At 54.5% G+C, this 20,234-nt stretch overlaps 3 protein-coding genes and 1 long non-coding RNA gene across 6 annotated transcripts in view; 1 reads left to right on the forward strand and 3 right to left on the reverse strand.

The window, feature by feature from the left end:
• Positions 1 to 1,604, reverse strand: part of LTBP4 (latent transforming growth factor beta binding protein 4) — a 26,136-nt gene extending 24,532 nt beyond the window's left edge. Inside the window, exon 1 of the mRNA XM_039853436.1 lies at positions 1,452 to 1,604. Coding sequence (XP_039709370.1) covers positions 1,452 to 1,588 — 137 coding nt within the window. The 5' untranslated portion in view covers positions 1,589 to 1,604. The remainder of the gene's footprint in view (positions 1 to 1,451) is intronic.
• LOC120595584 (uncharacterized) overlaps positions 1 to 10,456 on the forward strand; it is a 16,659-nt gene extending 6,203 nt beyond the window's left edge. The window contains exon 2 of the long non-coding RNA XR_005650910.1: positions 4,658 to 10,456. This is a non-coding gene — a long non-coding RNA (uncharacterized LOC120595584). The remainder of the gene's footprint in view (positions 1 to 4,657) is intronic.
• Positions 5,137 to 15,572, reverse strand: SHKBP1 (SH3KBP1 binding protein 1). Of its 3 annotated transcripts, none has more exons than XM_039853470.1 (18): positions 15,422 to 15,572; positions 15,142 to 15,195; positions 14,965 to 15,010; positions 14,796 to 14,869; positions 14,431 to 14,489; positions 14,143 to 14,223; positions 13,044 to 13,205; positions 12,873 to 12,963; positions 12,592 to 12,782; positions 11,921 to 12,036; positions 10,983 to 11,070; positions 10,763 to 10,879; positions 8,774 to 8,944; positions 7,560 to 7,715; positions 7,138 to 7,234; positions 6,064 to 6,242; positions 5,664 to 5,775; positions 5,137 to 5,558 (listed from the first exon to the last, which is right to left on the reverse strand). In XM_039853470.1, the coding sequence occupies exons 1-18, from the start codon at positions 15,505 to 15,507 to the stop codon at positions 5,327 to 5,329; spliced, it is 2,112 nt and encodes a 703-aa protein (XP_039709404.1). In that variant the 5' UTR covers positions 15,508 to 15,572; the 3' UTR covers positions 5,137 to 5,326. The 3 variants fall into 3 exon arrangements, with proteins under 3 accessions (XP_039709404.1, XP_039709394.1, XP_039709406.1); XM_039853460.1 differs by having other exon boundaries at positions 5,664 to 5,778; XM_039853472.1 differs by lacking the exon at positions 14,143 to 14,223 and having other exon boundaries at positions 5,664 to 5,778.
• A 334-nt stretch (positions 15,573 to 15,906) lies between these two features.
• SPTBN4 (spectrin beta, non-erythrocytic 4) overlaps positions 15,907 to 20,234 on the reverse strand; it is a 65,534-nt gene continuing 61,206 nt past the window's right edge. The window contains exons 32-35 of the mRNA XM_039855161.1: positions 19,686 to 19,978; positions 18,339 to 18,512; positions 18,165 to 18,207; positions 15,907 to 16,965 (exon numbers count right to left, since the gene is read on the reverse strand). Coding sequence (XP_039711095.1) covers positions 16,807 to 16,965; positions 18,165 to 18,207; positions 18,339 to 18,512; positions 19,686 to 19,978 — 669 coding nt within the window. The 3' untranslated portion in view covers positions 15,907 to 16,806. The remainder of the gene's footprint in view (positions 16,966 to 18,164; positions 18,208 to 18,338; positions 18,513 to 19,685; positions 19,979 to 20,234) is intronic.

The following is a 20,234-nucleotide window of genomic DNA, read 5'->3' on the forward strand; positions in this document are numbered from 1 at the left end:
CCGCACATCCCTGTGCTGGACTCAGCCGTCATCCCGCGTGTGACCGGCAGGTGGCGCCACTTCCACAGGCCTCAGCGGCTGGGGAGGGAGGTCCTCCTTCGACTGTGGGTCCAGCAGGGTGCTGAGGTGGAGGGGAATACAGAAGGAGCCACAGCCCAGGACTGGGAATCCCGAGGCCTGAGTTCTAGCCTGTTCCTGCACTTGCACGCTCGTGTGTCCCAGAGCCAGCGTTTCCTGGTCTTTGGGCCTCAGTTTCCCGCCTGACCAGAAGGAAGGAGTCGTTCCTGAAGAAATCCGCGCGCCCAGAGGATCTCAGATTCTGGGTAGCGGAGCCCTCAGCTCCGACTCAAGCGCGTCGTAACCAAAGGGCCCCCCAGACAAATCCATTATCCTCAGGCTAAGGGGGACGAGAGACTAAGACGCGCGCGCAGGCCCCGAGAAAAGGGCAGTGGCGGGAGGCTGCAAAGGGGACGTAGGGCGCGTGGACTTTTTCCAGACAGTGGGGCCCAGTGGGGGAGGAAGCTGCCCGGGTGGGAACCTCTGGGACCTCTGCTCTTGCTGTCACCCCTCCTGCCTTTTCTCCAGGTTAACCCCTTCCCGGCCCCGCCCCCGGCGCGGCTCGGGTTACTAAACGCATTCGCAGAGACTGAGGCGGGAGCGGAGCCCGGGGCCTTTGTAACGGAGCGCTGGGCCGCAGGGCGGGGGATGGGGGTGCTGGGCAGACTGTTTCCTTAGATCTCGTCACCATAGACAGGAAGGGTGGCTATAATCTCTAAATCCATAGGAAGTTCTGGATCTCTTGCTGCGAAATCCCTGGTGCCTTGTTCAAGCCTGATATCCTCTAATTCTAGGACACTAGAACGTCTTCGACCCTCAGGGACCCTGAGGAACAGCCCCCGTCCACACAATTCCCCCAAAAGCCACTCTGCCATCGACCCAAAAGGCCACGTCTTCTTAACTCATTAGGGGAATCCAAGGGTTCCTATTAATTAATCCAGACGCCCCAAACCCTAGAAAACCAAGACATCTCAAAACTCTCATAAAATCCCTTCATCACCTCCCATACGCTTCCTCCTTAAGCACCCAAGAAACCTGGAGACCCTCCTAGGTCGAGGGTCCCACCCACCTCATCCTAGGAGAACTCAAAGCCACGCCCCCATATAAACTGGAACCCTTCTTTGAAAAATTTCTAGAATTCCCTGAAGCCACATCCATCTCTATCACACACATAGGGCAGGAATCCCTTCCGTCAAACTCTCAGTTCCCCTCGGATTCTAACCCCTACAAAATAGAGGGCCCTAATAAATCTCAGGGCTCTCTGGCTCTTTCATTCCCACCCCGAAGCGGTGGGTTCGATTCTGCCTAAATCTGAAAAAGTCCTGGGCCTCACCGACCACCAGACTCACTGGGTGGAGGAGGCACAAGGAAGAGGGGGCCGCAGCGGGGCTTACCCTGCTGGGCGGCCCAAGGTCACTGCAGCCTCGACAACCTGGCTGGGGCTGGGGCTGGGGCTGGGGCTGGCGGCGGAGGCGGCAGCTGCGAGGAGCGGCAGCAGCAGCACCAGCAGGAGGGGGCCAGGCTGCCGCATCGTGTCCGGCGTGGAGTCCCGCTCCAGGCCAGCCGTCTGTCCAGCGGGTCCGGCTGGGCGCCGCCCCGTCCCCCGCCCCCGCCCCAAACCTACTCATTTTCTCCACAGTCCCAGCGGCGGGCTGCGAACTTCTTACCAATCAGAGCCCGGTGCCGTCAGGGGGCGCTGCCCGTGCGGCCAATAGGGAGGCGACAGGGGCGGGGCTAGAGGGACAGGTGTCGGGCGGGGGACGCTGGGGCCTGCCTGTCCGGAGTTCTCAGTGCTGTGGGGGGAAATCCGTAGTCGAGTACTGACTCGTTGAATCCTCTTGTGAAGGAGAGGCCTAAGTATGGAGGTGCTGAGATCCCTCGAGGGATGCGTAAGCGGTGGGCAGGGTCCCCTAAACTAAGCTCCCGCCCGCAGGCCTCATCCATCAGCTCGCAGTTGCTGGAGAATTCCATCAGTATTTGCTCCCTGATTGGTGTAGACACTGGAAGCCCTCACAGGTTCCTAATTCTCACGTGAGAGACTCAGGATTCTGAGGGCCCCGGGTCGGGCCCCTCTGAGGCTTCCAGGCCCACTGGACTTTCCCAGAGGATTTGCCTTTTCTTCCACGCCTTGTGCTTCAGGGGTTGCAGGCTCAACGAGCAATAATAGCTTTTACCTCAGAAGGCTGTAGCCTCTGCCCCTCAGAGGACCCAGGCTCCCTCCCGACCCACAGACTCTGGGAGCTCCGAGCTCTGCTCTCCTCCTTGACTATCTCTCCACTGGCCACCCCTAGAGGGTACCAGACCTCTTCCCTACCTGAATCTTTAAAGGCTCCCAAGAGCACCCCTCCCATTCCCAGAATTGCAGACTCTCCCTAGAGAATTCCAGCCCCCTCCCTTCCTAGGGAACTCTACCGTTAGGAGCCCCAAGCCACAGAGGGCCTTAGGCCCTTTGCACTCCCTTTAAGAGGTTCCAGGCTCGAAGTCCTGCTAATAGCCTCAGATGATCTCAAGCCCAGCCCCTTTCCTTTATTATACATTTAAGACCCCTCCTTCTTCCCTTGGAATTACAAACACCAAAGGTACCGCCCCCAGAGCTTCAGACTCCGCCCTTAGCTGTCCCTATCGCTAAGTTTTAGGCCACACTCCTTCCCACAGAGAATTGGGGAGCGGCCCTACACTTGAGAACCCAAGCCCCACCCCTTTCACATTTGCCCCGCCTCTGGGGTTTCCGGGGCGGCGCGGGGAGGGGGAGCCCATCTCACAGCAGTTTAATTCTTAAGATGTCCAGTTCTGTAGCACTAGCCCCGCCCCCAGTGGATCCCAAGCTCCTCCCACACAGAGTACTAGGCCACCTGCCCAGACTAAGACAAGCAGCAGATCCAGTTTTGTCTTCATTCTCTTCTTCCTGCTACTGTTCCCAATAGAAGGTGTACAGGGAGCATGGGAGACCCCTTTACTCTTCGCCATTACAGTGAGGCACACGAGATGACTCACACAGTCACACTCACATCATTACTGCCACCCACAGCAATCCAGGCGTCCATCTCACACTGACAACTCTGGGCCCACCCACCATCCAGGGACACTCAGCCCCTCGAAGCAGTAATGACAGTACTCAGGCCCCACTCACGGACATTCGTGGGCTGTCCCGGCGTGATGATGGAGTCTCTAGTTCTGCCCATTGAATGTTCACCGTGTCCCTCTTTGTGCGGCCTCCCCACATCCCTGCTAACATGGCCCTGCAGGACAGCGTCTCCCTGCCCCTTGTTGCCCCCTTCCTACCTCCTACTCTGTGGCTGGAGCATTTGCTGGGGACTCTGCCGAAATTTCTCCCTTCTGCCTGGGATCCAGGGCATCTTCAATGCTCGTTGCTAGGCAACAGCCTTTGGCTCACCACTGCAACTTCCGGGGATGGCGTAGGCTTCCCCTCCCCCCTCCTCAGCATTTGGAGTCCCCAGCTCTCAATCTCTATCAGTGCCACTTTCTCCCAGGGTCATTCTGTGTCACCCCTTGGATCCTGATCTGACCTCAACCCTTGACAAAGAACCCCCAGAGTTCTAGAGTCGTGGTTTTCCAGAAGATTCCTCCCAGTGTGTGCTCACACATACAAGTTTTATCCCTGGTATTAATGAACAAACAAAAATCTCTTTAGTGTTCTAGATTTTCTGACATTCTCTCTTGGTTCTAGAATCACCAGCATTCCAGAAATACACGTGTTCTGGATTCCCAGGTGTGGAAAAAATGATCTCCAAACATTACAACACACTCCCACGTTCTGGATTCCCTGACCTCCCAGCCCACTCCTACATTCTAGACTTCCTAATATTCAAACATCCCCCTGTGTCCTGAATGCTCTGGCACGGAAAAACATTTCCAGAGTTTGAAATTCACAGGCATTCCAGAACACTCATGCTTTAGAATCACTTGTTTTAGACTTTCCACTCATGTTCTGACATGATTCTGACAACTCACAACCTCCTGTCATTATGGATTTCTTGCAATGCAGAAAACACCTCTAGTGTTTTAGAAGTGTTGGCATTCCAGAACACCCCTACGCTTTAGATCTCCTAGTAATCTAGATTCTTTTGTGTCCTATAATTCTGAGCATTCAAGAATCCATGGCATGGAAAATATTCCCACTGTAGATTCATAGGCATTCTAGAACACTCCTGTTCTAGAATCATTGACTGTCTAGGTCTTTTTGTCAAGAAACTTCTAGAGTCTGCATTCTCTGATACACAGGGGAGAACCTTAACATTGTTCATTCACTAGAACTCCAGACTACCCCGTGCTCCCTATTCCCTGACTTTCTAGCCCCTTCTCCACCATGTTACAGAAGCTCTGGCATTCCAGAAACTCTGGGATCATAGAATTAGCATATCATGAAGTCTCTTGTTGCTAGTCTGGCCCACTTTTCTAGTGTGGGCAGGAAAGGGGTGACAAAAGGCGCAGCCAGGGATGTGGGAAAGATATTTGCAGTGGCAAGGTCTGGGCTGCAAATGTTAAGGATGTGGCAATCACGAAGCTGACATCTGTGTTTCTGCTGACCCGAAGCCATTTATCCCCATTGGTAGTAACAGAAGCCCGATTCACCTCTCAGGTACTCCTCCACTCGGTCAACACGGGCTGACCTCACCTCCTGGCCTGTTAGGGCATGTGACTCCTGGAACAATGGAAGGTCTCCATCTAACTGACTACAGTAATTGGTTCGGGGGTAGCCGTTTGACTTAATTCAAGCCAATAAGAATCAGTCTTGTGATTGTTATGACTGCTAGAGAGGAAAAAAAAAAGTTGCTAAGAATTACCTAGAGTTATCTTGGCACAGAGATGGGAAAATCTGACTGCGAATGATGCATCCCAGAGGAAAGCAAAACCAAGAAAATGGAAAGACAACCTGGATGAGGGTTCGAACCCCTGGATCCAGCCATGCCTGAAGCTGCACTGCACACTTATACATTCTCTCTCTCTTTGATTAAACCAAAAGAGACATGTTTCTGTCTCTCTGGGACCTGGTAAGGGCCTACATCTCTTCCACCCTTTGCCTGAGGGTCCCCAAATCCTCTAAGAATGTAAGCAAGGTATTGGCAGTGAGAACTTTATTAGGGGAGGGTGACTTTGGCTCTAGAAAATGGGGATAGTGGGGATCTAGTAACAGTAACCACTCCAAGAAGGCCCTGGCCCTGAACCCAGGGCTCCAACAGGAAGCAGGGGTGGGGGGGCATCTGAGTCCCCAGGACCTGGGTATCCAAAGGCACCATGGCAGCTGCGTTCAGAAGGAAGTTTCATTGAGCTTCATCTTGGGGGGTGCGAGGGGAGCCCCAAGACCTGTGGAGGGCCGGGGAGCTGGCGTCGGAGGCCGTCGGGGCTCCGGCCCACTCCGCACCAGTTCCTGGCAGCGTTCCACGAAGCTGCCTCCCCCACGGCGCCGGGCCTCAGCCTGTGGGGGGCTGGGGCTCCCACGGCGGCCAGACAAGGAGGTGTTGCTGGAGGCGGAGTGAAGACTGAAGGAGTGACGAGGGTCAGTGCTGGTTATCATGGGGCAGCTGGGCCGCCCCCCACCCCAAGGGCACCACGTTCTGCCCTCTCCCCCGTGGAGTGATGCCTACCTGGTGAGAGAGGTGCGGGGTGAGGGGCTGGGGAGCGAGCCCCTCGAGGAAGCCAGTGGGGCCAGCTCACACTGCTCCAGCTGTTCCATCAGCTCTTCCTCTGTCAGGCCACCTGCTGGGGGGCAAGGAAGTGGGGTCAGGGGGCAATACAAGGGTCACAGGGCAAAGGACAAAGACCATATGTAAGAATTGAGGCCAGGATAGAAAAAAGATGCAGAGGTCAAGGGGCAGGGGTTAGAAGCTGTGACAGGGGTGAAAAGCAAGGGCAAGGAGGGGTTGGGGACAGAGACAGGGGTCAGCGGGCAAGGGCTTGGGGGGAGATCATGATGAAGGAGGTTGTGCAGAGGGTTTCGGGAGAGCCCGTGGGGCTTGGGGTAGGATTGAGGTGGGTGGGGAGTACCAGGGGCCTGGCCGAGGCCGTCCATGGCGGTGGTCAGGTCCCACATGGCGAGGCTGCCGTTGGCCTGGCCGGTGAGCAGGTAGCGCCGGGGCCGAGAACCGAGCCGCCGGGAGCCCTCACACTCGAGCACCGTGAAGGCGGTGGTGGGCGAGCCGTCCACCGAGCGCACCGAGCACACCCTGAGAGGGAGGGAGGGGGGTCGCCCTGGCCACACCAATGCCTAGCCTGGCCCCCTTCCCTTCCTCACACCCTTCCTGGGCCACGGTCCCCATTGTTATGGCTCTCGTTCCTGCCTCTCCACCCCTGAGCTTCTTCATCATTCCCCAGTCTACCGTCTTGGGTTCCAGTCCCAGGAGGCCAGGAGCCTCCTCAATGTCCCCCCACCTGTACATCATCATGCCTCCTGCATCTCTCACACGGCCCCCTCCCCCCTGCCCTGTCGCCCTGGTCAAGCCCTGCCCTCGCTGGCCAGGAACCTGTCCAGCCTCCTCCCTGGGCTCTTGGCCTCCTAGCCAGCCTCCAGCCCACCCCCCTCACGGTGGCCCTGGCTCCCAGTACACACAGGACAGTCTCGGCTCCTCCATTTGATTAACAAGGCCCTGCCCCTCCGCAGCCGCCACTCCACTCACCTCCATTGTGTGCTCAGATCCCCAGGGACCAACTGTACCCCTCTGGCTACCCTAATTAGCCATTCCCAGCCTCTGCACATTTTGTCCCTTTAGCCTGGCACACTCTTCCCAGGCTGGAGGCAGCACCTCCCCTGAGCTCCTACAATGTCCTGGGCCCCCAACCCCGGCCCTGAACCCTCTGCCCGGGGCCCCTGTCCCACCCTGACTACACTGGGCAGTCTCTGTCTGAGGTCCGGCACTGGCGCCAGCTTCTCCAGATTCACTCCCACCCATCTATGTCGCGCCTTTGATACCTCCAGCCCCCAAACCTGGACCAGGCTCATGCTCCCTCAGCCCTTGCTCCATTAGTGTCCCTTGGCTGAGATCCCTTTCTGGCCTCTGTGACCCAAACAGCCACTTGCCTTCTCCCCCGACCACCCTTCCCATTTGATGGGATGTTCCTCACCGCTGACCAGTAGATGAAAGACGCACGAAGAGCTGGCTGGCACTTGGCACCACCTTCTGAATGAACACTTGCTGATCATCCCGCTCACCGTAGGGTCCTAGGCCAGGGAGGGGGGGTGGGGCTCAGGCCTGCTGGGCCCCAGGACCTCCAGACACCAAGGCTCTGCCCCCTCCCCACTGATGACCCCCTTCTCCCAGGACTCAACAGTCAGCGGGGTTCAGGCACATCAGGGATGGGGGTGGTCCTGGGTCAGGTGGCAGTCGGCAGGAATCAGTGGGGGTAACAGACTTCAACAGGGGGAACTGGGAGTAAAGGGAGGTTGTCAGGGATCACATGGAGTCAGGAGAGGTCTACAGGGGTCAGGTAAGGAAGGGGCCAATGGAGGCTGATGAGCGTCTGCTGGGTAGGGGGCCAGGAAGCACCAATGTCATTGCCAGCACTGCATCCGCCGTGCCCGTCAGCCGACTCCAGCGCCAAGATCTTGAAGGAAGCCAGTGGGGTGGAGCCGGGCTGGGTGGAAATCATGCCTCGGAAGCGAGTCACAGACCATGTCCGCACGTGGTTGTTGTCAGCACAGACTGAGGGTAGCAGGCAGCGGGTCAGGCTGGGCCGGGGCTGCCCAACCTTCCTCAGCCCCAAGAGGATCCCCTTTCAAAGGTGTCAAGATTCAGGCCCCTCTGAATTCTACCCTTTCGGAGAACTGTCTCTTCCCCAGAACTCCAAATGGTCACAAATCCTGTTGGCTCTGCCTCCAAAATTATTAAGAGCCTGATCTCACTTTACCCGCTCCACTGCCCTTGTCCATCTCGTCTCCTTCCGGGACCACTGTAGCAGCCTCCTCCCTCTGCTTCCTGCCTCTGTCCCATCCTCACGGCCTGTCCCCACACCTGTGTCAGGTCACGGCTCTCCTCTCTCAGAGCCCTCCTATGGTGCCATCTCAGCCAGGGTCAAAGACAGTCTTCTCTGTGGCTTACAAGGTCCCACTGACAAGCCCCCCTGACCTCCACTCTCTCCCTTGCCCACTCCGCTCTGCGCACAGGGGGTTCACCACTTTCCCTCAGGTATATCAAACATCCTCCCGCCCCAGAGCCTTTGCAGTGCCTGTTCCCTCTGGCTGGAATGCTTGTCCCACCGATCTGCACTATTCATTCCCTCGTTTCTACTCAAAGGCCCTTCCTCAGAAAGGCCTTCCTGGAACCCCATACTCTCCCTTGACCCCGACACTCTCTAGCCACTTACGCGGTTTTGTTTTTCTTCATGGCCCTCATCATTGCCCAACACTGATTTATATTTTCATTAATTAATTGTCTGTCATCCCCACTAGAACATCACCTCCACGAGAGCAGGGACCTGGCCTGTCTTGTTCACCACTGTATCCCCCGTGCCTGGCACACAGTAGGTGCTCAATAAACATCTGCTGATTGATGAATAATTCACTCTCCCTTAGACTGGTCCCCTTATAGTATCCTCTCACTTCCGTGATTATTGTTCTAGGCCAAACTTCTCTCCCCCGTGGAGGTCACTCCCTACACATGTCCCCGCAGTGGAAACCCTCATCAACCTGGTTTCATGCTCCCATCCGTGCCAGCCCTCCTGCAGGGAGACAGGCAACTAACTGGTCACCCAGCAGGCCCACCTGAGATGAGGTGCTTCTCCGACAACATGATCTTGGTGACGGGACTGCGGTGCACGGTAAAGGTCTGGAAGAGCTGAGGCCCCGAGCCCACAGTCTCGGGGTGCTGCACGATGACCCGCACACCCCCTGAGCTGGTGCCGTAGGCGATCTCAATCCAGTTCCCACTGTCGCCTGGTGAGGGGCCGAGGAGGAAGAGAGAGACAGGGTCACAGAGAGACGGAAACCAATGCAGAGAGACAGACAGACAGACGGAAGACAGAGACAGAGCCAAGAAGCAGAGAGAGGGTGCTCACAAGGTAGGGAAAAGATGCGGAGATGGAAGAACAGGCAGACAGAGGGAAACAGACAGAAGTCAGGACAGAGAGAAAGAACTAACGCAAGAGGGAAGAGAGAAACCAGAGAGACCAGGAGACGTGGGGGACTGAGAAATGAGTCACAGGAATATATGGGCAGACGGACAGATACAGAAAGAGATGTGCTTAAAGAGAAAGGGGGAAAAAACCATAGAGACACATATAAATAGATAGACAACAAGACAAGAAAGTGAAATCCTGTGTGTCTGAGGGACTCCCGGCCCTTGCCAACTTTCCAGAGGGGAAAAAGTTATTTTGCAAGTGTCAGAAACTTAATGGGCCACCCGAAGGACTAGGGGTAGGAAAAATGTGGTTAATATTTCATGCAGCAGTTAAAAGCAACGGATCAAGGTTATGCATCACAATATAGTGGGTATTAAACCCAGGGCAGGTTTAATAGTAAGAGGACAACTGAGACAGAGATCCGGTATCGTTTACGCAAGTTCAAAACCTGTTCACATCACCCATTTTGTAAGGACACATACAAATGAAAAGATAAATGCTAATCATGTTAGAACAGTGACATGTGGTGGAGGGGCAGGGGAAGGGAGGAAAGGAATAAATGAATAAGAAAGGGGCCTTACGAGTGTAGGGGGGGAGGGGGAAAGCGAAGTAGAATACAGTTAATAATACTATGATAAATTTGCATGGTGACAGAGGATTACTAGAATTAGTTTTAAGGTATAAACATGTCAAATCACTATATTACACACCTAAAACTTATATAACTAATATATACCAACTATATTTAAATTTAAAAAATGGGGTCTTACATGACGACATGCTGTGAAGTTAGGTGTATTATTTACTCCTGCTAGAAAAAAATGTACCATGACCTTTACCTCACACCATACATATGAGTTAATCTGAAGTGGAACAGACCTATGTGTAAAAGCTAAAATTACAATGCTTCTAGAAGAAAACATAGGGGGAAATCTTCACTTCACAACCTGGAGACAGGCAAAGGCATCTCAAGATCCAGAAAGCACTAATCATAAGAAATAAAATAATTAACCATCATGCTAAGTGAAAAAAGCCAGAGGCAAAAAGGCTATATATTATATAATTCTATTTGCATGGACTGTCCAGAAGAGGCGAACCCATAGAGACAGAAAGATTAGGTTTCCAGGGCTGTCCAGAAGGAGGAATGGGGTATGGCTGCTCATGAGTTCAGGGTTTCTTTTTGGGGTGATAAAAATCATCTTCTGGAATGAGATCGTGGCGATGGTCGTACAACCTTGTGAATCTGCTAAAAATCAGCTAATTGCACTTTAAAGTGGTGAATTTATGGTATGTGAATGATATCTCAATAAAAACAAATAAAAATTAAGCCATTTCTCTGTATTTGAGGTCAAGGACACACACACAGAAAGCTGTCTCAAGTGAGAGAACTCGATTTCGTTCACTGTAAAACTCGCCTCCTCTTTGTTTTCTGAGCATGCAAGCATCGTGCCCTTATTGCAGAGATGGGAAAGAAACCCACAGATGAACAGCTAGTGGTCAATTTTGCCCGTGGTCCAGCGCCTAGAACGGTGCTTATATATGTAAGTGGTACTCAGGGAGTATTTGTTGAATGACTAAATGACGGCTGAATCTGGCTGCTGATGGCAGAGGGGAAAACCGGATCAGAGCTTACTGGTTTTGGGCGTGAGGTAGACGCTGAGGGCTGTGACGCCGTCTTCTGCTGGGTCCCGGTAGAGCTCACTGACAAGGAGGTCATTGTCCTTCATGCGCAGGGGGAACTTCTGTACATCTGCCGTGGGTGGAACAGGCTTGTTCAAGGCGCCCCGGCCTCCCGCCTTCTCTCCCACGTCCCGGGAAGGTTCTCCGGCCCCTAGGTGCCGGCTGCTGCTCACCCACATAGTAGATGGAGCCGTTGTTGCAGCCCAGAAGGAGGAAGGAGCCTGCCGCATCGTAACTGGTGATGGGCTGCACCTCCTGGACCTGGGGACGGGCAGGGCAGGCTGTGGCGAAGGACTCGCTCCCTGCTTCAGCCTCTGTTGCTGCCTCCGCAGTGCCCGCTCCTGGCGTGCCCGCCCCTCCCCACTCTAGAAGCCACCGGGGTTCCTAGACCCACTATCCTCCAGCCTTGCCTGCTTCAGGCCTATCTCGATGTGTGTCTCTCTGTCTCTGAGTGCCTCTTGGTCGGCATTTCAGTTTCTTGGCCTCTTCTTGCCTCTGTGTTTCTGACATTTCTCTATTCATCTCCATGTATCTGCGTCCCTTCGTCTACAACAGTCACTCAGTCCTGGTTCCTCTCTAGCCACCCTTCTCTCTCTCTCTCTCTGTCTGTTTCTTTTCTTCCTGCTTCGCTTTTTTTTGATTGCTGTCCTGAGCCGATGAGTCCAGCTGTTTTTCCCCGCTTGTTTGTCTGTCTCTCTCTCTCCAATACTCACACTTTAGTAGGAGGGGAAAACAAAAAAAACTACTCCAGGTGTACTTTTTTACATTTTGGACATGGCTAGAGGTGCAGAGAGAATGACAGATGTTGACATGTCTCTCTGTGGGTTTCTGTCTCCTACACCATCTCCCCTCACTTGGTCCCCGATCCAGTGCCTGGAGAATCCTCTCTCCTCCTTTCCAAACCCACCCATCCTTCCTGTCAGCTTGGCAGCCTCTTCCAGGAAGGCCTCCCTGATGCTCTTTAGGCCTTCAGCAAACACGCCCAGGCTCTGGCCCACTGCTGGGCTCACTGGCTCTCTCCAGGGGGTGGGGGAGGCAGAAAGGAACCCCTCCCAGTGTCTGTGCAGCCTGGACACCTGGGATAAAGGAGAGCCAAGCTGGCCATTCTGACCTGCCAGTGTTTAGTGACGGCATTCCACACCCCGATACGCCCCGTGTGGCTCGTGGCGATGAGCTGGTTCCCGACGAAGAATAAGGCTTCCACAGGCACCCCCAGATGGAAGACCCCTGCAGAGGGCAAGGAGCACTCAGCTAGGCAGGACTCCACATCATGGGGGAGAAGAGGGCTGGCAGGAAGAGTTCCAAGGGCCAGAAGATTCAGTTGGCCATGGAATCCTTGTAGGATAGAGGGTTCCAGCAGGAAGGAGGGGGGATTGTCATGAGGACTGAGATTTGTTAGGGAATAGATCAGTTAACAAGTCAGAGATTTCTACTAGGAATACAGAATCTTAACAGGCTTTGGATTCCACTGGCACTGAGAATTTCAACAAAGCAAAGAAATCTAACAGGGCAGTGAATTCTGACAGAGGAGAGAATTAACTGTATGTGGGTGGATTTTTCTAACAGGCTAAAGAATCCTAACAGGATACAGAATTCTAAAGGGTTGGAACATCCTAATAACTAAAAGAATTCATGGTTGTAAGAATTACATGGGGCTGGGGGGGGGTGGTGTGGTAATTTAACTGGCCATAGAATGCTAATGGGGTAGAGAATTCTAGTAGATCACAGGCTGGAGAAGAATTCTCAAGGACAGAAGGTTCTGGAAAAAGCCTGGTGCCATACCTATCTCAGAGCCACCGCCTTCTGCCTGCAGAGCCCATAGCAGGATCTCGCTGCCGGTGGCTGCTGCCACCATCTTGTCGTGCTCACCCAAAGCCCCACCCAGCACCCGGGCTGTGAGTGCCAGTCGCTCGATGGGCCAGTCCAGGCGGGGACTGGAAAACACCAGCTGCCAGCCAGAGGCTTCCTTCAGCCTGTTGGATTGGGGGACATCATCAACCCTCACCCCAAGCCCTCCCCATCAACAGGGCTCAAAGCCTCCTGTCACTGCCCTCTTCAAGCACCTGTAGCAGACAAGAAATTGGGAATAGGCCACGGCGATCCAGTTGTGGTGTCCACACACCAGGCGCACCATTCCCGGCTCCTCCGGCAACCCTTGGGGGGAGAGGAGGGGTCAGGGCAGGGTCACAGGGGCTCCACTGGCTGTTCCAAGCTCCCAGAAGACAGAACCTTACCGGATGGGGAGGGAGGGGCTTTCTCATCCAGCATTCGACCCAGCAGCCCTGCATTGCCCAGGTTGGGGGGCATGGTATTACTCCGTCGAACGGGGGCTGGGCGTCCCCCTGCCTGCTGGGGCCCTGCCAGGCTATGCCGGTTCCGCCGCTTCACCGGGAACACTAAAGCAGGGAGGAAGGGCAGAGTGACAATAATCATCATAGTGGCCATGTAGCAAGCACTTAAAATCTGCCAGATACTGATTTCCTCAGGTGTGGAACATAACCTCCTGGAGAACAAGATTTAGGTGGTGTGGGGACAGGGCATTTAATGAAATTGAATCACACAGCAAGTTACTCCCTTTGCAGTTCCATTCGGCCCATCACAAAAGAAGAGTCGGTTTGGCGCTGCCATGATATTGACACCTCTTCAATATCTGCTACTCTTTCCTTTTAAGAAATGGAATAATGTTTGGGCCCTATTTTTGTGTTTACTTATTTATGGTATAAAGGTAGTGATATAAACCTTTTACTTAAAATGATTTTTAAAAACAGGGGAAAACTATGGTAAGAAAACAAGAGCATAGGTCTTCATATTTGGTAAACTTCATGAAGTAGTAGGGATTGACTAAGATTAGGGAAACAAAGCCATAAATTGAATTTCCCCACTCTGTTCCTTCTATACCAATCAGCAAAGCTTAGTAGACTACAGTTCCCAATAACAACTGGGGCATATTTTCTTTGGCCGGTAGGCTGGCTGCACCAAAGTCTCATGGAGATTATAGCCAATAACTCCCCTTTAATATTTCTCCCCTCCCTGCAAAGGACCCCAGTTCTTCCTAAGCCTTCCCACAAAGAAATCAAACCTGGACTACAACTCCCATCAGGCTCTAGGACATGCGACAGAGCCTCAAGGGGACAGCTGGTCCATTGTCTCATTGGAAATGCTGTTTCCTACTTCCTACTTCCTTTCCAAGCATCAATCTGAGCATCTGATATAGAACTACAACTCCCTTATTGTCTTAGGCCTCATCACAGCAGGCACCCAAAGACTGCAGCCTAATGGGAAATGTAGTCTTTATTCCACCCACCTTCTGCTCCATCCCTTAATAGTGCCCACCTGGTGGAGGCAGGTAACCATTGAAGAGGACGTTTCCGCAAGAAGATCGATCCAGCTCCTCTCGCAGCTGCAGACGACGAACTAAGGGAGGACTCAAAGGCTGGGACTTGGGACTTGGGGGGCAATGCCGCCAATCCCTTTCCCCTTCCCCCATCCTTTTCTCCACAGAATACCACTAATTCCTAGAGACCCAGGACCAAATTCAGTGCTGTCAGCTCTAACCCAACCTTCTTTCAGGAGAGAGGTGGTTTTCTATGCAGTAAGGATGCTAATGGGACCCCCACTTACCCAGAGGAGTGAGCCCGTAGAACTGGGCTTCGTGAAGAAGGCTGGAACCGTGGACACCCCTGGGTGGCAGAAATGACTAGGAGTCAGGGTCTGGGGAGTGGGTTTGGGCAGAGAATTCTGAAGAGAAATTTTTCAAAACTGCTCAGAGAATCCCAAGAATAGCCAGTTTTGACAAGATCAAGATCCTAAGAAGCGATGGTCTCTGAAAATGTGTGTGTGTGTGTATCTGTCTGTGTGTTGGGGGGAATTCTAAAGACACATAATTTAAAAATGATCAAGGAGCTTAAGTGAACATTCTGAAGGGCAGAAGAGACTTCTCAGGAGGTGAAGGCAGTGGAGGACTCCCCTTTATCCTCCATGCCAACCTGGGATCCAACTCTTTTGTGCGCAGGAAGTTGAGGATGGGGGCGAAGACAGTCGGGTCCCTGTCGATGAAGATCTGCGGAGAAGGGGTGCGGAGGATGAATTCAGCAGAGAGAGGGGTCCTGTCCCTCCTCCTACCCGCCGCCGCGTTTCAGCTCTTGCTCTACTCACGGCTCCGGTCTCATCTTTCAGTGTCGAGATGCGTCCGCTCAGAAGACTGCAGGGAGGGGACGCAGAGAAGGTGTCAAAGGCCGGGGTGTGTGTGTGTGCGGGGCGGGGAGATTAGGTCACCCCATACTTTCTCCTCCTGCCCCTCAACCCCCACCCCAAACTTGCTCTCCCAGTCACCTGGAGAAGAATGAGTCTGGGATCCAGGTGAGAGTCTGGCGAGAGGTACTGAATCTGTGCGAGGAAAGTGAGCAGACGCGAGATGATGCAGGGAGGGTGAGAAATGCGGACTCTACCCCAGGCCTGGAATTCCCTACCCTCCACAGGCGCCAGTTGAGGCTCCCGCGCCTCCCGCAGGGGGCGGAGCAATCCTTGAGGCCAGGATTCCCCTGGGAGAGGTAGGTACTCCCACCCTGCTCCCCGCCCCTGAGGGTAGGCCTCAGGAATCTCCTACACTCACCTCTTGCCTCCCACATTTAGATGAATCACCTCCCCCGGAGGCCCCCGACTTGGGGCACCCTCCGCTGCTGGCGCCGCGGCTGCCATGGCCCCCAGGCGAGCCGGCCGGCCCGCACTCGCTTCCGGGTGTGCTTCCCGCCCCGCCCCTACCGCGTGCTCACTGGTCCAGAGACTCCCTGAGCCGCCGGCGATTGGACGAAGCACTCATCCGTCGCATTAAATTCTCTGCCTCCTTAAAGGGATCCGCCTTTCCTGTCCTGGACGGGGCGGACCTGGCGGCTCTTTTGGGGAAGTTTGGTACGAGGGTTAACAAAACATTCCTCCATCCTTCTGGGGTTCCCATTTTAGGAATGATATGTAGGTGCTTCGTCGGGGGCACGTGTTTAGACGCCGAAATTAGTCCACACCAAGGGAGTCATCTAAATGTTCTCCGCAGCCACAATCTCTCCCCGCCCCCAGCCCTTGAAACGCGAACAAACCAACGTAGACCGTCAAAGCCAAAGGATTTATTATAGGTACATACAGTGTGCGCCTGCCACACCGTTCCACACCCCCGGGCCCCAGCCGCTTCTCCAGGGGACCGTGGGGACTGCCCACGACCCGGGTCCCCCGCTCCCCTAGGAGGTGCTCCAGCCAGAAGCATGCAGGGGGAGGGCTTCCCCTCGCCCCTCCCCTCACCAAGTGGCCTTTACAGCTGGAGGGGGGAGGAGAGAGGAAGACAGTTTTGAACTTTGACGTCCCTCCCATTAAAAGCCTTCGCGGATGCGGGGCGGACTGGGAGAGGAGGAGGTCGACATTTTGCAAAAATAAACTAAATCAGGATTTAACCACATGGCTCTGAGACGGCGGAGTGCGGGGGCTACGGCCCCTTCACTACCCCTTCCCAAACAGAGATCAAGGCAGCATCGGAAGTGAGGTAAAGGTGGGGAAGGGGCGTCCCCTCCCCACCCCCTAGCACCCTGGATGGTCCAGGGGACCTCACCAGCGCCCCCGTGCCCATCCCTAGGGCGGAGAGGGGGCAGGAATTATCTCCCCTACCACCCCAGCTTCTTGGGGCAGGATCTGGGGATCCAGGCAGGGGGCTTGGCTCAACTGGCCCCTTACCCGCCGCGCCCCCAGCTCAGTTATTGCATAAAAATAATGAAGCCCCAGCACCTGGGGTGGGGTGGCGAGCAGGAAGGGGCCGACATATGGCTATAGGGGTAGCAATTCCCCCACCACTTCTTGGGGTGCAGGAGAAGTCCCCTCCTTTCCAGTGCCCGTCATGGCGAGTCCGCAGTATTAGTGGAACTAGGGGCTCCAGCCCCTGCGGAAGAGAGTGTCTTTGTGTCCGCTGTGCGGAGTGCAGGAACAGGGGGAGTCCTGTCAGGCCCTGGGGGTGGGAAGTCACTTCCGGCGCCCGCTGGCCCTGCGCTCCGTCGCTTCCCGCTTGGGGTTGCCCTCGTCTGTGGACGATGTGGTGGGTAGTGTCTGTCCCCAGCGGGCGATCTCGGCGTGTTCCCCGACTGAAGCAGCCACAGCCTCCAGCCAGCCGTTCATTTCCTCCTGGAGAGTGAAACAGGGCACACAGTCCGCATTTAGAAGAGAGGACACTGAGTAATAGATGAGTCTGGAATGAGATTGTCCTCTGATCTTTAGTTTCCTCATCTATTACATGGAATAATAATGATGATGATGATGATGATAATAATACTGCTGCAAACAGTTTGATAACACTGATTACCTGCCTGGCTCTGTCGTAAGTACTTTTGTGGATTAATCTGCTTAATCCTATGCAGTATGATTACATCTAATTCCCACTATAGAGATAAACAACAAAAAATATCAGCAGACATTTATAGAGCACTGACATTTACCGGGCTCTTGTAAATACATGTTAACAACTTATTCTCACAATAACCTTAGATGGAAAACTATTTTTACCTCCATTTAAAAGATAAAGAGGCAGGGAGAAAACAAAGGCCTACTTCATAGCCTCCTGTGAGGCTGAATGATATAAAAAGTGTTATTTTCAACATCTCTTCAAATCACCTCCATCGCTGCTCCTCCTCCCCCGATCTCTACTCTTAGCTCCAGTCCCAAAGTCCACTCATGTTCCTGTCTCTCTCACCCACTTCCTTCTCTCCTCCCCACCCGCCTGCCCAGGTCCAGCCTGTGCTCTCCTACTTGAGTTCCTGCCCTGGCCACCTCCTGGGCTCCATGCTCCAACTCGTGCACTCTCCAATCTATCCTACAAGTGGTAGACAAAGGGATCTTTCTTATGTATCGCTGTAATCCTCCCTTCCTCAAAACTCTGCCTCGGCTCCCCAGTGCCCTTAGGACAAACCCAACCTCTGGGAAACTTTCCCCTTCAACTCTCCTCAAACACTGAATGTTTTGCAATTCTGCATCTCTACTTCTTTGCACTTGCTGTTCCCTCTACCTGTATTATCCTCCTCCCTTTTTATTAGCTAATTCCCTCCTATCTTTCCATTCTCACCTCAGAGGCCAAGGTAAGGAGGTTGGACTTCGTCCTGGAGCCTCTGCAAAGCCCTCCTGATTCTCCATCTCTCACCCGACCCACTGCCCCTTTAGTTAGGTTAGGAACTTCCCCTGGGCTCTCGGTGCCCATGGGCTTTCCGATTACAGGCCTGGCAACTCAGGCTTGTGCTTCTCCTCTCACAGCCCCATCACTCTGGGCCAGGAACCAGCCAGCCAGGTGGTTCCTGAGGTCTGAATAGGGGAGAGAAAAGACCAGATCTCACCTCATCTTTAGCCTGGAGCAAAAATTCGCTGCCATCCTGGGTCCTGTAGGAAGGGACACAGGACTTGGGGGATCTGGGGCAGGGGCCTGGCCCATGAGTGCACCAACTGTCCTCCCAGGGAGCAGGTCATAGCTGGGCCTTGGATCCCTCCCTCTCACCCATAGGGGGACTCACTGGAGTTTGAAGACATGCTTCTTTTTCTTGTAGTCACTAGCCACCTCGCTGGTGGCCTTGTGCAGGCTGAGCAGTGGCTCCCCACCATGCGTACCCCCGGATGCCGGGCCCTTGGCGTCCTTGTAGAAGCCCAGCTCTCCCTTGCTGAGCACGCAGTACAGACTCACCCACGACCTGGGGCAGTGAGACAGGGCTCAAGGCAGAGTCGCAGCACTCTGCCTGGGTACTCCTCATCGATAGCCTTCATGGGCTGAATCTGCCTGAGCCCTCCTCCCTCAGGGTCTTTGCTCTAGTTGGGCAATAAGATTTGGGTGTTCCTTCTATGGCAATAAGATTTTGGGTGTTCCTTCTATGGCAATAAGATTTTGGGTGTTCCTAAGCTGAAGGGAGTCTAAGTCTCAGTACTTTGCCTTATCCCCTCCCACATAGAATTTCTAGAAGGCCAGACTTCAGCTGTCTCCTCCATAAGCCTTTTGCTTGGGCTGTTCCTACCCACTCCACCTCCCATGGAACCTCCTGAAAGGAGAGCTACTGGTTTTCTGCCTGGAATGAGGAATTCCTGTCTCCCTATTCAGCCAAAGCCCCAACCGGGGAGGAGGAAGTCCCCCAAAAGCAACATATACCAAGATGCCCACTTAGCCCCACTTTGGCCTCAGCACCGGGAAGACAGACTACCCGAGACCCACAGGCCATCTCGGCCGGTTCTGCCCATTCACGTCTTGGATCTAGGCCTCTGCTCGTTGGCCAGGGCTACCCATTTTGGCTTCACCTCTCCCTAGATTCTGTCTCCCAGATGGACAAAAAGGGGTTGGACAACTAGGAGCTGGACTCCAAGAGTAAACGCATCACCGTTAGGCACCCATTTGGACACCTATATGGGGTGTCCACAGCCCTAGTTTGGGCTCCTCCCTCTTAAGATCTTCCCCCAGTTTGAAACTTCGAGGGTGAACTCGCCCCACTCACTGGTTGTGTTGACCTCTCCGGGCTCCACTTCGCGAGCTATTGAAAACCTCTATACCCCACATCCAGTTGCTATTAGTTTTAACTAATTCCTGGATTCGTTGCTATTAGATTGGGTCGCAATTTACTCACGGTTGGAACATTTTATTCAGGTCCCGTCCCATCTGAGCTTCGCCCGCTCACCCATCGGACACACTAATCTTAGGCCACTCCTGTTTATTGCTTGATTCCTCGACATTAAGTCCCGCCCCTCATAAGGCCCCACCTACCCCGCCAGCGGTTGGATGCCCTGAAGTTTAGCCCCACCCCCTCCTCAGGTCCACCTAGTCACTCATTAGAGATGCTGAGCTTGAGACCTGCTTTCCAAAGCCCCGCCCACACGCTCACCGGTTGGACGACTTGCGGTTAGCGTCGAGCTCGCGCTTGCGCAGCAGGAAGCCCTCGTGCTGCACTGTGTGAGTGGGCGGTGGTGGAGGCGCCGGGGCGGAGCCGCCCTGGGCTGGAGCGGAGCGCGAGCGCCGGCTTCCCCCGCCCTCACCACCCTCTCGCGGCCGCGGCCGCCGTCGCGGCTTGGGCCGGTCCCGCGCCCGCGGCCGGTCCGGCCGAGGTGTCCGCTCGGGCGGCTCAAGCCCGTTGGGCAGGCGGCCGGGGGGAAGCTCGCGAGGCTGAGGCAGCGACGGCTGTGTGAAGGGAGGGGGAAGAAGGGTGCTTGTCCATAGTGGGGGGTGGGGGGGTCCATCTGGAGGAACTCACTGCTCTAGGGGTCCCATCTGTCTGCAGGGCCATCTGTCTCGGAGGGCCATCTGTATGGGAGGACCTCAGGGCTGGAGGCTCAACTCTCAGGGGCCCCACCTTCTTGGGAGTGAGTGCCAGGACTCCTCCTAGGTTTGGAGTCCCTTTTGATCTTAGCTTAGGAAGGAGGGGGCCCGAGTGGAG

The sequence above is a fragment of the Pteropus medius genome, unplaced genomic scaffold (assembly GCF_902729225.1).
Source record: "Pteropus medius unplaced genomic scaffold, Ma_sr-lr_union100, whole genome shotgun sequence".
Lineage (NCBI taxonomy): Eukaryota > Metazoa > Chordata > Mammalia > Chiroptera > Pteropodidae > Pteropus > Pteropus medius.